We start from the raw sequence: 16,897 nt of genomic DNA on the forward strand, positions 1-16,897 counted from the left end.
TTTTTCGGTCTTCCCCATCTTTATTAATCAAGGAGTTTGACTCAATTAGTTTCATACTTCAACAACCAATCTTGAGGCATAGAGGTGCCACAGCAAACTCTTCGCAAGTACTATAGGTAATTGAATAAGTTGTCAATTTTAATATATTTCAGCTTGTGTCATTTTTTTTATATAACATACTCACGCGTCTCTTCCTCAAAAGAAAGAGGTTTATGTGATTTCAGCCTAAAGGATGGTGGCGTGTGTGTATAATTGACATAATTTTTTTTATATTCTATTTTTAAAAAAAATTTATTGTCAACAAACACATTATAAAACTCCTGACTTTTAGAAATAATAGATGTTTGTTCTAAAAAAGTATTTATTCGTAACACTAAAAAGTTACGCAGTTACATGACATAAACAACTAATTGCAGGCTAATTCGACACTCTCAATATTTATTCTAATGATAGTAATTTTAAATCATAATACGTGTTATTAAGAAAAATTAATAAAGTCAACACTCGAGAAAATAATTCCTAACAATATACAATTTGTTCTACATATAAATATGTGCGTTTTTTAAAATATTACCTAAAAATTGCAAAAGTTGCACAAATTCTATTTTCCTTTTTCGGCATTTCAACTTGAAATTTAAAATAAATTTATTTCATTTAAGAAATTCAATTTAAAGTAATTTATACTAGTACATGATTTTTTTGACACTAGATTTAACTTTAAAATTATAAAAAAAACTATCTAAAAAAATTTTAAATTCCAAAATTTAATATCCACATACTTTACAAAATTATCATTTAATATCAAACTATTTATTTGAACATTGTAAATAAAATATTCTTTCATCTAAATTGACAGAATAATCCTCTAATAATAGCCGTGCCTGCAACTGCAACAAAGTATCAACATCAACTTCTGCGTCTAACGATCGAACGTTGGATTCACCGAAAAACATATGAAATTCGGGAAAGAATTCAGGATTCACTTGGAAGAAACCCTACCGGAATGGAGGGACAAGTACCTATGCTACAAGTTGTTGAAAAAGCTCCTCAAGAATATCCCGGAACCCGCCGCCGTGACTCTCCCGCCCACCGGAGCTGATGGGGCGCCGCCGCTGCCGAAGCTTCAGGAATGGTTTGTTGGGATTCTCAACGAGGAACTCGAAAAGTTCAACGATTTCTACGTCGATAAGGAGGAGGATTTCATCATCAGATTCCAGGTTTTTGTTTTTGATTATGTTCTGTATTTGAGCGTTGTGGTTGCTTTCTAATTTTGAACATTTCGATTTTTTTACAAATACGCGTTATAAGGAATTTTTTTTATATACAGAATAAAGTTGGGAAGTTTATGTTTTGTGGGAAAACCTTTGTGCTGCCCCTATTTCATCAGTGAAGTATTTTTAGTTTGTATGCTTGAATCTGATCCGGTTTGATATAATTTAATATGAAATTGATCATGGCCTGTGAATTTTGTGGGTGAAATGAAAATAGAAAACTTATGTTGCATAAAAAAAAGAAAAAAAAAAGTTATCCCTTTTGACATACTCAGACATTGTTCCTCTGATTCTGAAACTCAGTTGGCTCTATCTTGCTTATCAACATAGAAATCGTCGAACTTTTCGTACCAAGGACTTTTAATTCCCAACATATACCGTATGCGAAATGCCTTCTTAGGTTCATGAATTGGAAAACAAAAAGAAAAAGCTAGTTGAAAATGGAAGATAAAGATGGGGTGAGATCTATTTAGATTCAATGTGAGAAATCAAGAATTTTTCGAGGTATTTCGCTTGTAAAATGTCGAAGATGTTGCATTGGTGAGTGGATATTAATATCTATGAAGTTGAATGGTTTAAAAGAATCTATTTGGTATATTCCAATTTCATTGGATTTGTTTAATCTCTCTGAGTGGCATGCTTTTGAGAATACATATTATATCAATGGAAAGAGAGATGCTATCTTGAAATCTGTTTCGCGCCAACTGCGGAGGCTTTTGTTCACTTTTTGGTAAATGCGAATATGCGAATATGCGATTATTTTGACTTGAATTAGAACAGAGAGAGACTCACAATTAACTAATTTGTCGAGGGAATTTTCGAGTGCATCAGATTAGACGGCAATGTGTACCATTCTGATAGAATATGAGACTTTGTGGATACAATGTTAAAATTGGTAATGACCATTGGAAATTGTTAGAATGGAATGCAAGCAGCATCATGGTGACATGCGCAATTGCTTGAAAGTTGTGTGGTCTTTTGTATCTTATGAATCAGCTGCTTGTTTGGGGAATTGAGTCGGTTAATAACTCTCAGATGGTCTTTTCAAATTTACGGCCTTGTTTAACTTCATTGGGCTTGCACTCGTGAATGATGAATGATGAGATTCATAAACTTGCAATTAAGGCTGAAACCTGGAATTCAGCACACATCTTCAAAAAATTCAATTTTTGTGGTTCGAATTCCGTTGAGACTACCCCCTGCTTATGCCAGAATGGTACATTGAAGCGTGTGATTGTCTTCTGATGCTGTTTTCTCAGGCACTTAAGGAAACTATTGAGAGAGTAAAAGAGAAAGGAAGCAGAGATGGAGTCTTTCCCATAGAGACCGAGTTTGGTGAAGAGATGATGGAGATACGCAGGGATTTTGTCGTGATTCATGGGGAAATGGTTCTTCTCAAGAACTACAGCTCCCTTAATCTTGCAGGTAAAGGAGCCAATTCTTGTTTTTGTTTTTTCCTTATTATCGGGTTCCAAGTCCTTTTGTTCCTAGTACCGGAGATATAGCTCCTTCCATGGAAATGTCTTGCACAACAGGTTTAATCAAAATTTTGAAGAAATACGATAAAAGAACTGGGGAATTGCTGAGTCTGCCTTTCACTCAGCTTGCTGTTCATCAGCCCTTCTTCACAACAGAACCTCTGACAAGATTAGTACGCGAATGTGAGGAAAATCTAGAGGTCCTGTTCCCACTGGAAGCCGAGGTTGTTGAATCCACCGTCATAGCACAAGAACCGATGCCAGGTTATATTTCAAATGCTCGTTTGGAAACGACATTGCCGCTCGGGGAAGAAATGGGAGATATATCTCGGAGCATCAGTGCTGCCAGGAGAGCGCTGCAGGGGCTTAAAAAGGAGAGCTCTACCTATAATCCTCTTTCATTGTCATATCTATTCGGAAACCAGGATCATGCTGGTATGGGTGACGTAACGACAGAAAACTCGCCTTGTGAATCTTTTGTAACCTTAAATGACGGGGAAGACGAAAATAAAGACGTTGGTTCCCCTAAATGAACGCGGACCTTTTGAATTTTGTTGGTACTTTGTCTCAATGTAACATTTCTAGTTTTGTCTTGCAGCAGAATCACAAAATAAAGCTTGTGTAATAATCTGTCAACTGAATGTAATTCGTTGACTACGTCTCAATAACAGTTTTTGTTGTATAGAGTGATACGACAAGCTTGTACTGTTTTCTTTTGTTGTAGTTTATGTTTTGGGAAGGTGTTTTGCAGTGTTCGGATTGCTTACTGTTTAGTTTCATAAGCTGATTTATTTTATTTTAGTTTCTTATTATTTTTTTTTATCAAATATTTGTCAATATTTTTCTATATTATAATAGCTTCATGCCTTAAAATAACTGTTTGGTCTTTTATGTGTTAGGACTGAATTATCCCTAAACCACTTTCACCCATTTTCTTCCCCTTAATCCCCCCATTACACGTTATGTTTGCTTCTTAATTTTTAAACTTTTATGTCTCATTTATTTTTTATATATATATATATATTTTAAAAATTCAAATATTTAAAAATAAAATTTAAAGATACGTGTGTTACACATGCAAAGCGTGTGCCAGATGACTAGCATGAATGATAAACGATAACTGGAAAGCGTATATCTATTTCAAGTTTAAAAAATAATACATCACAACTTAATTTATATTGTTTGAATTATTTCATTAACATGATCGAATCCAAACTTTATTTTTATTTTTTAGTATAAAATGAAATGATTATGAAATATTGTATGAATGTATTATTGAAAATTTGACATTCAGTTTGCAGTGTGTTTTTCTATATATATCCGCACACTGTTAACAGCAATCACAGATGCCAAAGTAGCAAAGAATCATCCATGTTTTGGACATATACATTTACAAAAGAATTCTTAAAACAAATCTGATGTTCTGTGTTGTGTTTTCTCACATGATCTTTTCATCTGCATAGTGAAATGGCAAAGGAACGTGCTTGAAAGCTCGATACTTTCCGACGTTGTTCAAATGCTCGTTTTCCAATCTGCCACAAACGAACGACAAATCCAACATTTATTCTCAGATCAAAACAACATTAAATTAAGGATAATGAAGGATGTTAACGCAAGCATTCATCAAACCTGAAAAAGTTCCAAATTCCACGACGAAGTATCTCCAAGCAAGCAACAAGAGCAACCATGGCTTTCCTGTGCAGAAATGGCGCTTCTTGGATGTCGAGAACTAACTGCATCCACACCAGTCTCAGGAGGATGTTCACAACCTGCAAGCACTCGTTACGGTAAGTTTTTCTTTTACTGACTATAAGAAAAAAACATGAATAATGTAGCTTATACTTAGACTCACTATAGCAACGAAGTACACAGCCTTGTTTGACACCAAAAGCTTGTCTCTCAACCATCGGTTCTTGGAGTTTCTTTGCAAAAGACCCCAATCGATAACAATATCCCAGTACGTGTTATATATCGTGGTAAAACCAGAGCTTGAAGCAGCCAAGATTCTCCAAAACGGTCCTCGTCTGAGATCATAGATTGTCCTCAATACGAGTGCAGCGACCGTGGAAAAGTATTTGAGGCTATTAAAGCCTTGTGATATATCTTTTTCCTCAATTAAACGGCGTAGGCACTGAGTTTGTTCATGAAACCAGATGTTAGGATATTATTATTATTATTACTATCGAAATGGATTGAACAGAAGATTTGGGTCGATCTTACCTGAAGAACACGCGACCAGAATGGAATTATTGCAACAATAATGTAGAGAATCTCAAAGGTGTTGCTAGCAACGAATGTAGTTGATCTCGTAGTGAAGTCACCCCATATATAATAGTAGATGTAGAATTGAATACACCGAATGGCCTGAACCTGAAGTACATGAATGCTAGTTTATTCAACGGTGTCTCGTATTAATGGATATTTGGTTATAACGAGGAAAATTTCGAACCTGGCTAGTTAGCTGATCTGCTAAGAAGAAATCAGACATAGTAACCTGTAAAAGGCATACAAGACGAGACAATCATCATCATAGATCATCATAGAGTAGTTATTTCTTATTTTACATGTATTTTCTGATATTTTATCAGCATATATACCTTATAGAGTGGAGCAAGGATGCAGCGCCATGCACATCGAACAAGAAAGAAACGACTTGAACGGTATATGATGTTGAAGGGACAGAAGGTAATAAGAAGCAGAACCTATTACAGTCATCAAAAGTACATCATCAAAGATTATGGCAATTTACTAATTAATAAAATCATGCTGTGACAAATTTGTGTAGAAGACGAAAACAAGGCTCTTCTGAACTTACAGCAACAAGGCCTAGTGGAACCAACTCGGTCAGCGTCTGGAACCTTTCCGTTCTTTGATCCATTTCCATGTCCAGATTAGCGAGTGTGGCAGCCAATGCCAGTACTGAAAGCCCAGAAGCAACAAGAAAGATTTCTCGAAATCCCAATTCAGTTCCAGGTTTGAATCCGAAGATGAAAGGATAATTAACTGAGAATCGTTTCCAGAAGTACGTATTTGCTCCATACATGAGCATGTGTAGAAAAATGTATCCAAACAAACTGCATTAACGAGAATTATTAGGTATGTTGAACTCTTGCTATGAATTAGTGAAGGAAAAAGAATTTCTAAAGGTACCTGTACAGTGGGAATACAGCGTCCATATACTGTCCTCGTCCCGGATGATCTAGAAGTTTGCGAGCATGCATGGAGACAGTAATACCAGCAAAAAGTGCTATCGAGCAACCGGTGAATAGACCTATAGGTGAAGGTATATTCAAACGACTTAAATACGCGACAAAGTGTTATCTTTTCAGCATGAATAATTTGGAATATCAGTACAAATAGGCTCCTTAGTCCTTATGAACAAGCTAGCTTACCGAGGAAAAATGTCGTTCTATGCCTTTCTTTTTTATGTTTGGGCTTCAAAGATTTCATCCCTTTTCTATGATTTCCATTTGCGAAATGCTTAATGAATGTGGCCTCTAGTCTTTCAATGAGTTTGTTAACCTGAACAAATAAGGTGAAATTAAGGACCAAAAGGCCACGACATACACTACGAAGCCTAGAGCCACACGTACAGCAGGTTCTAACCTCTTCGGAGCTGCCTAAATACGACTTATCAACCATCTCCAAGTAAGATTTTGAAGCATTTCTTGAAGTAATCTGCAAGAAAAAAAGTCGAAGATGAGGATCTATAGTCATAGAAAATAACATCCTTGGACTAAATGGGCAGTGCAAACTAGTGTTACCTTGTCATATTTCTTCATAATCTTGGAAAATGCAAGCATATTCAAGAAACTGCCATATAATGTGAGACCATGTTAACCATAGTTCAATCGCAGGTAAAGTGCCAGAAAATATACAACTGGAAAAAAGAATTGTTACCAAAAACTTTTCAAGAGTCGAAGCTGCTGATAAAATTCGACAAAGGCTTGTCTCAGTTTCTCTTCCACTTTTCTAAGCTCCTCCTTGTGGAATGATACGTCTGCTTTTGAACTCATGATACAATTTCTCAAAGTGGAGACCGGAGTATCAGGATCAATGTTTATCATGACCTGTCCCAGGACATCTAAGGAAGCCGGCTCATATCGATCATTTTCCCTTTTTCGGCTTATCCTTTGATCTCCTGAAGTTCCCTCACTGCTCATCTCAACTTCCTGAATCACCTCCATATTTTGCCCTTCATTCTCAAACAAAAAGTAAACAAACAAATCTTAGGCTAAAGTGGAACAGTTTCCAAGAACCATGAGGCCAAAATTCCCTTTCATGCTTGAAAAACTACCAAAAAAGAGAAGATTTTCTTTATACTCCACAACAGAAAACAAAAAGGGATTGCCTTGCTTACCTGGCCCGACTCCACTGACGGATGCAACAACTGTGGCGGGCCCTGAATTCATCGAACTGGATTCAGTCCTAACTTGAGAAGCAAATTTCTGCATCCCATCGGGCTTATCCACGGCGATCCTCAAAGCAATAAGAGCATTCATCTGTTTGCTCAGCTCCTCGGCCTCCCCCTTCACTTCTTGAACCTTTTCCTTGTAAAATTTCAGCACTTTATTGAATTCATCATCCAATGCTTTGAAGTACAGGAGCTCGTATTCGCCGCCAGCATCCGCCGACCGCAGAAACATTGTCTGGTAATTTTCAGAGCCTTCTAGCTGCACTGAACCCACTAAGATAACTTCTTCTTCGTTCTTCCTCGGGGAGCCACCTTTAAGGTTGTTGTACCTGCTGGTGAGCCCGCTGAACGCTCTGTACATTGACAGCCTCCTCTTCAGGGAGCCTGTTCGGGCCATAGGGCCCGATGACGACACTGCATTCTGCTGTCTGAATCTCAGGATGTCTTTGAGCAGTTTCTTGAGACTGTTGTAATCCATGTATGCTCCCTGCCATTCTGGCACCATCTGGGAAGCTAATTCCTTCCCAAATTTCATCTTCACCAGTCTGAAAATGAAACAAGATTTCTCTGTTCTTGGTTTTTGTTTTTATTTTTTTTTTCCCTAAAGAGAAAATTATATTCTTTTTGGAAATCCTTTTTGACAATTGTTTTCTCTCTGGTTTTGGTGATGATTGTGTGAATGTCAAAAAATTTGTTTATATATATACAGAGATTAAAGAAGACTTTGAAGAAGTTTTAGTTCATAAATCTGTACAATTTCTGTACTCGTTTTTCAATCAAAGTTGGCTGCTGCCAAGTCTCAACTAACTGACACTGGAATATTTATATTTGACAGCTACCATTTCCATGCTTTTAATACAGAATATGTCAATTTATCAAATATATTATTTTAATACAGAAAATAATAATTTTCCCCACATAAATTGGATATTACAATTTACAAGTTTTGTGAATCGTACATATCTAACATTTGCATATAACTTTGAATGGTATATATTATTTTGGTACCATTCATTTTCTACTTTATTACTTCAATAGTAATTAATTATTTTTTGCCTCAAGTAATATTATCAATCAAATATCTTTTTTCTATTATGTATTAGATATTGATAAATATATATTTAATTATAAATTTTTCAAGTGATTTTTTTCTAGTATATATATAATAAAAATGAGTGATATATTGTTCCTATGTTTTAAATTTTCTACAGTGTATACATTCTTAATTTTTTAATTATAACTTATTTATAATTTATAATTTTTTTTATTTGAAGAAAATATCGTTTATCAAATTCATAGTTAACATATAGTTGTGTATTAACATTTCAAATTAAAAAATGACATAAATTAATTTTGATATTTAGCATATATCCATCTTTATAATATAAAAATAAAAAGGTAATAAAATCTTATTTTTGATCTTAAATTGTAAAATACTTATATTTATAAATGATAAAATATTGCGACATTTTTAAAGAAAATATTAATGACATAAAAAGTTATTATATTTTATTTTAGTTTTTTAAGTAAATAATAAAATATTATATAAAGAAAAAAATATTATAAGATTAATCTAGTATGGAGTATTATTTATTCTATTATATAAAAAATGAGTTTAATATAAAAACTATTTCTAAAAGCATCAAAATACGTTATTATATATTATAATTACCCCAGCGTGTGCATTTTAACTAATAGTAAATTAATAGCATAATCGCGGCAGTTGACAATTTCAATAAACTTTTATTTGCTCCAAAATCATTGCAGGAAATTATCAAAGAGGACAAATATCGTCCAATGACCAATGTCCTTTCGCAATTTGGACTTCGTCCCAATTAAAATATTGGTTGGAACCATTCGACCATGGTCACCGGTACAAAATCCACATTCTATGTTATTACGCGAGAAATATTAATTTTTTTAAATATTTTTGTTCAAGATGTTGGTACTAAAAAAGAAATATGTTGATCTTATCTGTATTTTTTTTAACAAAATATTCGCGTGAATATCTTTAAAAAAAAATGATAGACTTTTTCTTCTCATATAACATATAAAATCTTTTTTTATTGAGTAATTTCGATCATAAATTTCTCGTTTTGACACAAAATTTTTTATATCTAAACAAAACCGAAGTAGGGCTGAACCCGACATCTCATGTTTAATATGGAACCTCATCTTTGTCACTAAATCAAAAGATCGATCCCCTAGTGTATTTTGTGGTTCCATGCATGAATCGACCAAATCCTAAACGATAAAAATTTTAAAAAATATATATAATAATAATAAAAGAAGTGGACCAAATATGCAAAAAAAAATAAAAAAAAAATTGACAGCAAACAATGGGGAGGGTGGGGAGGACTCGAACTCGACCAATTGCGCTACAAGCCCGATCTCCTCTAGTCTGTGATAGATACATGAATATCCTCTGATAAAATCTTTGAAAGAAATAAGAGGTTCAGCTAGCGTTGTGTTTTGTCACATAATCTTTTCATCTGCATAGTGAAATGGCAACGGAACATGCTTGAAAGCGCGATACTTTCCGACGTTGTTCAAGTGTTCATTCTCCAGTCTGCCACAATCAAACAACAATCCAATATTTATCCTCAGATAATCAAAGACATTATATGCAAACATTCATCAAACCTGAAGAAGTTCCAAATTCCACGACGAAATATCTCCAAGCTAGCAACAAGCGCAACCATGCCGTTCCTGTGAAGAAACGGCCCGTCTTTGATATCCAGAACTAACTGCATCCACACAAGTCTCAGGAGGATGTTCACAACCTGCAAGCACTTCGTTAATTACGGCGAATTTACTGACATGAAAACATGGAAATGCAACTATATATGACTGAGACTCACTATCGCGACGAAGTACACAGCCTTGTTTGACACCAAAAGCTTGTCTCTCAACCATGGATTCTTGGAGTTTCTTTGCAAAAGACCCCAGTCGATAACGACATCCCAGTACGTGTTAAAGATCGTGGTTAAACCAGAGCTTGAAGAAGCAAATATTTTCCAAAACGCTCCAGGTCTCTGTTCATCTATTGTCCTTGAAACCAGTGCAACGACTGTGGAAAAGTATTTGAGGCTATTATAGCCTTGTGATGTATCTTTTTCCTCAAAGAAACGGCGCAAGCACTGAGTTTATTCATGAAACCAGAAGTTAGAAAAATATGAATGATTAAGCAGATGATTCAGGGTCAATCTTACCTGAAGAACACGTGACATGTAAGGAATAATTGCAACAACAATGAGGAAAATCTTGTAGGTACTGTTCTTAACAAATGTATCTGATCTCTTTGTGAAATCACCCAATGTATAATAGCAAATGTAGAATTGAATGCACCGGATAGCCTGAACCTGAGATACATGAAAAATTAAATCTTCATGCTAGTTTTTTTTTATATGGTCTGTGGTTTTCATTGATATTCGATTATAACGAGGTAAAATTTTCGAACCTGGCTCGTCAGCTGATCTGCCAAGAAGAAATCAGGTAGAGTAACCTGCAAAAGAAATCCAAGAAGAGCTGATCCTTTTATTTTGACATGTATTTTCTGATCTTTTTATCTGCATACCTTATAGAGTGGGGCAAGGAAGCAGTGCCATGCGCATCGAATGAGAAAGAAACGACTTGAACGGTATATGATGTTGAAGGGACAGAAGGTAATAAGAAGCACAAGCTACATATCACATTCGCAAAAGTACAGCATCAAAGATTATGGTCATCTAGTATTCAATGAAATCATGCTAAAAAGTTCGTGTGGCCAAGAAGAAAACAAGGCTCTTCTAAACTTACAGCAACAAGGCCTAGTGGAACCAACTCGGTTAGCGTCTGGAACCTTGCCGTTCTTCGATCCATTTCCATGTCCAGATTCGAGACTGTGGCGGCCAATGCAAGTACTGAAAGACCGGAAGCAAGAAGAAAGATTTCTCGAAATCCCAATTCGGTTCCAGGTTTGAATCCGAAGATGAAGGGGTAATTGACAGAGTATCGCTTCCAGAAGTAAGTGTTTGCTCCATACATTAGCATGTGTAGAAAAATGTACCCAAACAAACTGCATTGATGACAGTTATATATGGATGTATCTCTCATGAAATTAAATATTATGAAGACAAAGTTTCTTAAAGTACCTGTACAATGGGAATATAGCATTCATATACTGTTCTCGTCCCGGATTATTTAGAAGTTTCCTCGCATGTATGGTGACAATAATAGTAATAACAAGTGCTATTGAGCAACCAGTGAATAGACCTAAAGGCAGAGGTATATATATTCAAAGTGAATTAAGTATTCAAGAAAGACTTTTGAAATTGAAAATAAGGAAAATCATTAATAACGACAGGCTGCTAGCTCGGTCCATGGGAACAAGTTTACCGAGGAAAAACGTCGTTCTATGCCTTTCCTTTTTATGTTTAGGTCTCAAAGATTTCATCCCGTTTCTACGATTTCCATTTGCGAAGTGCTTGATGAATGTGGTCTCTAGTCTTTCTATGAGCTTGTTTACCTGAACGCCAATTAAAGATGGAAAAATTAAGGACCGAATGTGAAGCTATATACAATGAAGCCTTCTAAAGACATGGAACAGATTCAAACCTCTTCGGAGCTGCCTAGATATGACTTATCAACCATATCTAAGTAAGATCTTGAAGCATTTCTTGAAGTGATCTGCAAAAAAAAAAAAAAAAAGGTTGAAAACCGGGATCCAAATTCATAGCAAATAACATTCATTCATAGATCAAATGGGCAGTGAAAACTACAGTACCTTGTCATATTTCTTCATGATCTTGGAAAATGCAAGCGTATTCACGAAACTGCATATAATTTAAGACCATGTTAACCATACTTTGGTGGTGGAAATTAAAACTGCCCGAAAATTTACAACTGAGAAAGAATTGTTACCAGTAACTTTTCAAGAATCGAAGCTGCTGATAAAATTCGGCAAAGGCTTGTCTCAATTGCTCTTCTACTTTTCTGAGCTCCTCCGCACTGAATGATAGGTCTGATTTTGAACTCATGATAACATTTCTCAAAGTCGAGACTGGAGTTTCAGGATCAACATTTAATGTAACATGTCCTAAGACATCTAAAGAAGGGGGCCTAAATCGGCCTGTATTCATTTTCGGATTCTCGGTTCTTATCTGTTGCTCTCCTGAAGTTCCCTCACTGCTCATCTCCACTTCGTGAATCACCTCCATATGTCGCCCTCGCCCTTCATATTTCAATAAACAATAATCTAAGGCTAAACGGGAACATTTTCCAAGAACCAAGACTTCACATTCCCTTTCTTAGCCGGCCGGGGATGAGATTAAGCATATTCTCAATCTTTGAACTTGAAATCTAAGATTTTATGTTTGAAAAACCACTGAATCACGTATTGGATAATCGTTTTTAAGCAAATTCATTACATATTCGTATCTATCTTGTTATATCAAGTCGGATTTTGCGATAATTGACGATTTACCTTATATTTGTTTTGTTGACTAGGAGCATGGAAATGACAGAAAAATCAATAATTTGGATCCAACTACAGGAGAACCCATGAACATGAGGAAAGAACTTCAAAAACAAGCACAAATGTTGAAAGTTTGATACATGGAAGCATGACAAGTTTGTATTAACCACTGGCTACACAACACGAAGCCGACGCACAGACACCTTAGTCACACAGATGGTCATAGTAAGCAACTGGAAATTTTCAAGAAAAAGACTTTGCCATGGTCCATGGATCCATAGGAGCTATATATCGGCCAAGCAGCATGCGTAGCACGTAGCGGCCACTGATTCGATCAGGGGATAGTTCAAGTCTTAAACATGAAAGAAAAGCCACAAGCAGGTTTAATTGTACACACGACAAGAATATTTCAATCCACCACAAGGATCAGTTGTACTACAATTTTTTTCATTAACAAGGTTAAAGGCAGTGTTTGCAACCTCTAAAAATCTCCATAATCGCTTGTTCTTATAAATTTGTTAAGAGAATCCTCAAAATCTCTTATTTTTAAACATTGCAAACACTGCCTAAATGCTATACAAGAAAACATTAAACTAAATAAACAAACAGAATATCCCTCACCTGGCTTCGATGTTGCAGGCCCTGAATACCCAGAACTGGAATATTCGTAAGCAAATTTCTGCTCCACATTGGGCTCATCCACCTTGATCCTCAATGCGATAAGCGCCTCCATCTGTTTGCTCAGCTCCTCGGCCTCCCCCTTCAGTTCTTGAACCTTATCCTTGTAAAATTTCACCACTTTGTTGAATTCATCATCCAATGCTTTGAAGAACAGGAGCTCATATTCACCGCCCGCATCGGACGACCTTAAAAACATTGTCTGGTAACAATCTACAGAGCCCTCTTGCTGCACTGAGCCGACCAAGATAGCTTCATCATCATTCTTACGCGGAGAGCCAGCTCTGAGGTTGTTGTATCTGTTTGTCAGCCCGCTGAAAGCTCTGTACATGGTTAGCCTCCTCTTCAGGGAGCCTGATCGGGCCACAGGGCCCGATGATGGCACTGCATTCTGCTGTCTGAATCTCAAGATGTCCTTGAGCAGCTTCTTGAGACCGTTGTAATCCATGTATGCTGCCTGCCATTCTTGCACCATTTGGGAAGCTAATTCCTTCCCAAATTTCATCTTGCCAACCTGAAACAGAAACAATTCTTTGCTCTAGTTTTTTTTTTTTTAAGTCAGAATCTTTCTTGGAATCCCTTTGCTACAATCATTTTTTTCCCCTCATGGTATTGGTATTGATCTTTTGCAAATGTCAAACTTGTGTGTGTGTATATATATATTTGAAAAATACATTCATAGATTAAAAAAAGACTTCTATTTAAAAATAATAATAAAAAATTGAAGAGGTTTTAATTTACAAATCTGTACGACTTGTGTACTGGTTTCTATTTTTTTTTTTTAATAAAAAAATTTGGCTACTGCCAAGTCTCAACAAGTTGACAATGGAATAATAATATCATCGACAGCTACAAAAATTTCAGTGCTTTTAATATAAAGGTAGGTGACCTTTTGCATCGATAATTTATCTCCTGTATGGCAATAATTGCTGGAGATTATCAAGTGTAAAAATGTCCTTTAATTTGCCAAAATAATAAGACTTTCTCCATTGACTCCATTTAAATATTGGAACGTCCCACACATTTGACCAATGTTAATGAGTCTTCTTATCAATACTTAGATATATATTACTAATAATGTGATATATGTGCCTATTTCTACACCATGTAGTTTGTCTGTAATTCGATTCCAAATTGAAATAGATCGATTTCATCATTATTATTTTTAAAACCAAATATTGTAGATATGATAGTCCTGTTGTTTGTTTTTATTTTCGTTCTTTGTTTATTATATATATGCTTTGATAGAAATATGAATGTATGATTGGGAGAATGTGAAATGTAGAACTTGGAAAGGGTAACCTTCGAGTCAACCAAATTTATTATTTTTTTTATAATTAAAATGTTTCACCTTCTGAGCAACTTGATTGAGAAATTTAAATTTTAGTTTTTACGCACTTCTCTATCATTTCGAGCATAAACACGTCATTCGTTTTGGTCGCACTTCCGAACTTGCCAATATTAATATAATCAGATCTACTTTTAATGTATGGTATAATTTTTTGATATTAAATTATCTTATGTGAAAGAAAGCATGTATTATTTTATTTCATCTCAAAGCAAATCAAGTTGCTAAGATAAAGAGTAGGGTCAAATTCGAACATTAATTGCAGCCCCGGCACAAATTTATAGTAACTCTACACATGTTGAGAGTTGAGACCATAAAGCATTTTCACTCAATTTTATTTCAAGATTCGATAATATAATTATAAACAAAATAAAAAAGAGACTGCATTTCATGTATATATGGATATATTCCAATCAAGAAATAAGATTCAAATATCACTTTAACAAATGTTAGCCAACACATAATGAAGTTTATGAATGATCAAGCTTAGAATGGCAAGTATTTTATTCAGACATATAAAGTGTGAGAGCTTAGCTAAAATATGCTTCAATGGTACAACATAGTGCTTGCGGTGGTGCTACTGGCCGTGGCCATGGCGGTGCGGCTGCTGGTGGTAATGCTTTCTCCAATCATGCTCGGAATCATCATGTTCCTGAAACATATCGCATTTAGGTTGTATTTGGATGAAATAGATGCGTCTCTCATGCATCCAAACTACTCATGTTTTCATCATGTATATATTTCTTTTCTCCAATTTCAAATTCATTATCCAACTTAATCATTTTAACTTCATGCATTTCAATTCCTATAATTTGAAATCCTCCTACGGATCCTTTTTTTTTTTTTCCATCCAAACATCGGCTTTGTCTATGCTATGACCCATATTTTTTTGGATTTGATTTGATGTCATTTTAAATTAGATCATATCAAGTACAAAAAAAATGGACCGTTGGATCCCATTCAGACACTATCCAAATGGGGTAGCATAGACAAAACCCCAAACATCTATCAGTTTATCATAATAAGTCGTGGGAGATTCACAAACTTCGCAACAACATCGAATTTGAGAAAATAAAAATTATATTTTATAAGATATATATATATAAAACAAGACATAAGATTTAAATTAAAATAATCAACCAGGATCGTTACGAAACACTAACATGTATTCCATAGCCGGGTGTCGGATAACTTGGCTCCGGATAGCTTGGCATCGGGTAAGTTGGCTCCGGATAGCTAGGTATCGGGTAACTGGGCTCCGGATAGCTTGGGTTCGGGTAACTGGGCTCCGGATAGCTAGGCCTCGGGTAACTTGGTTCCGGATAGCTGGGCCTGGGGTAACTGGGCTGCGGATAGCTGGGCCTCGGGTAACTGGGTCTCTCAGGCCAGCCACCGTAGCCGGACTCGTGTCTGGATCCACCAAAACCGGATTCAGGCTTCCTCACGCCAGGACCGTACCCAGGCTCCGGTCTAGCGTAGTCGTTCCTCCCGCCACCAGGTTGAAACCCGTAGCTGGGCCTTGGTCCACTGTAGGCACTACCTCCCGCAAACGATGGATGATCGGGTCGGTATTTCGGCCCGGAAAAGCTATTGTATTGGCTACCCAGAGCTTCAACAGCATAATCGGAAGGCTTGGAGTGGGAGGCGAACTGCGGATGGTCGGAAGCTGAGGATCTGTAAGGGTAACAGGTTTCGTAGGAGGGAGGGAGGCTGCGGCCGTAGGTCAAGTCGATGTCGTATCCGCCAGCGTAGTGGGCGTGATCGCAGTCGTCGAAGTCGTCGATCTCGCCACCGGTGACGCGGTGGCCGACGGGGAAGTAAGACATGGTGGTCGGTGGATTTAGGGTTGAATTCTTTGTTTGGGTAAATGCACAATTTACAATAATAACTTGACACGTGATCTTTGGTGATTGAGTAATAATAACAAATATATATATATATTATAATAAAAATATATTTCTATTTGTTTTAGAAATATGATTTAATATGACTATATGCTTGCAATCTGGACAACATTGTGATGGAGAAATTTTTTTTTTTTCTAAAATATACGTAAAACACATTTGAGAACTACACTTGTGCAAAATGTTTTGTAAACACGTATACTTTAGAGTTTAAAAAGAAAAAAAACACGTATACTTTAAATTAATGACCCATGGTTTAATTTTCACTACTTTAATGATGAAGTGTTATACTTTCTTTTACTTCTTTAACATAATCGAAAATTCATAAATATTTGAGATAACCAAAAGA

At 35.8% G+C, this 16,897-nt stretch overlaps 4 protein-coding genes across 5 annotated transcripts; 1 reads left to right on the top strand and 3 right to left on the bottom strand.

The window, feature by feature from the left end:
- Positions 1 to 69: 69 nt before the first annotated feature.
- Positions 70 to 3,510, top strand: LOC140859925 (SPX domain-containing protein 4). The gene is made up of 4 exons (XM_073262552.1): positions 70 to 116; positions 857 to 1,217; positions 2,531 to 2,696; positions 2,807 to 3,510. Exons 2-4 carry the CDS (start codon positions 954 to 956, stop codon positions 3,280 to 3,282), a joined length of 906 nt encoding a protein of 301 aa, XP_073118653.1. The 5' UTR covers positions 70 to 116; positions 857 to 953; the 3' UTR covers positions 3,283 to 3,510.
- A 488-nt stretch (positions 3,511 to 3,998) lies between these two features.
- On the bottom strand, positions 3,999 to 7,857 carry LOC140859923 (phosphate transporter PHO1 homolog 3-like). 2 transcript variants are annotated; one of them, XM_073262549.1, is made up of 13 exons: positions 7,110 to 7,855; positions 6,650 to 6,944; positions 6,514 to 6,562; positions 6,356 to 6,427; positions 6,142 to 6,271; positions 5,900 to 6,020; positions 5,565 to 5,823; positions 5,347 to 5,451; positions 5,199 to 5,243; positions 4,970 to 5,119; positions 4,602 to 4,880; positions 4,379 to 4,518; positions 3,999 to 4,281 (listed from the first exon to the last, which is right to left on the bottom strand). In XM_073262549.1, the coding sequence occupies exons 1-13, from the start codon at positions 7,696 to 7,698 to the stop codon at positions 4,188 to 4,190; spliced, it is 2,328 nt and encodes a 775-aa protein (XP_073118650.1). In that variant the 5' UTR covers positions 7,699 to 7,855; the 3' UTR covers positions 3,999 to 4,187. The 2 variants fall into 2 exon arrangements, with proteins under 2 accessions (XP_073118650.1, XP_073118649.1); XM_073262548.1 differs by having other exon boundaries at positions 6,142 to 6,427; positions 7,110 to 7,857.
- Positions 7,858 to 9,384: 1,527 nt separating this feature from the next.
- On the bottom strand, positions 9,385 to 13,903 carry LOC140862884 (phosphate transporter PHO1 homolog 9-like). Its single transcript, XM_073265919.1, has 13 exons — positions 13,240 to 13,903; positions 12,066 to 12,375; positions 11,929 to 11,977; positions 11,760 to 11,831; positions 11,541 to 11,670; positions 11,297 to 11,417; positions 10,962 to 11,220; positions 10,741 to 10,845; positions 10,624 to 10,668; positions 10,376 to 10,525; positions 10,025 to 10,303; positions 9,807 to 9,946; positions 9,385 to 9,732 (listed from the first exon to the last, which is right to left on the bottom strand). Exons 1-13 carry the CDS (start codon positions 13,799 to 13,801, stop codon positions 9,639 to 9,641), a joined length of 2,316 nt encoding a protein of 771 aa, XP_073122020.1. The 5' UTR covers positions 13,802 to 13,903; the 3' UTR covers positions 9,385 to 9,638.
- Positions 13,904 to 15,019: 1,116 nt separating this feature from the next.
- Positions 15,020 to 16,563, bottom strand: LOC140866519 (uncharacterized). Its single transcript, XM_073271518.1, has 2 exons — positions 15,808 to 16,563; positions 15,020 to 15,296 (listed from the first exon to the last, which is right to left on the bottom strand). The coding sequence occupies exons 1-2, from the start codon at positions 16,468 to 16,470 to the stop codon at positions 15,222 to 15,224; spliced, it is 738 nt and encodes a 245-aa protein (XP_073127619.1). The 5' UTR covers positions 16,471 to 16,563; the 3' UTR covers positions 15,020 to 15,221.
- Between the last annotated feature and the right edge of the window lie 334 nt (positions 16,564 to 16,897).

This window comes from Henckelia pumila, chromosome 4 (assembly GCF_033568475.1).
Source record: "Henckelia pumila isolate YLH828 chromosome 4, ASM3356847v2, whole genome shotgun sequence".
In the NCBI taxonomy this organism is placed as follows: Eukaryota; Viridiplantae; Streptophyta; class Magnoliopsida; order Lamiales; family Gesneriaceae; genus Henckelia; species Henckelia pumila.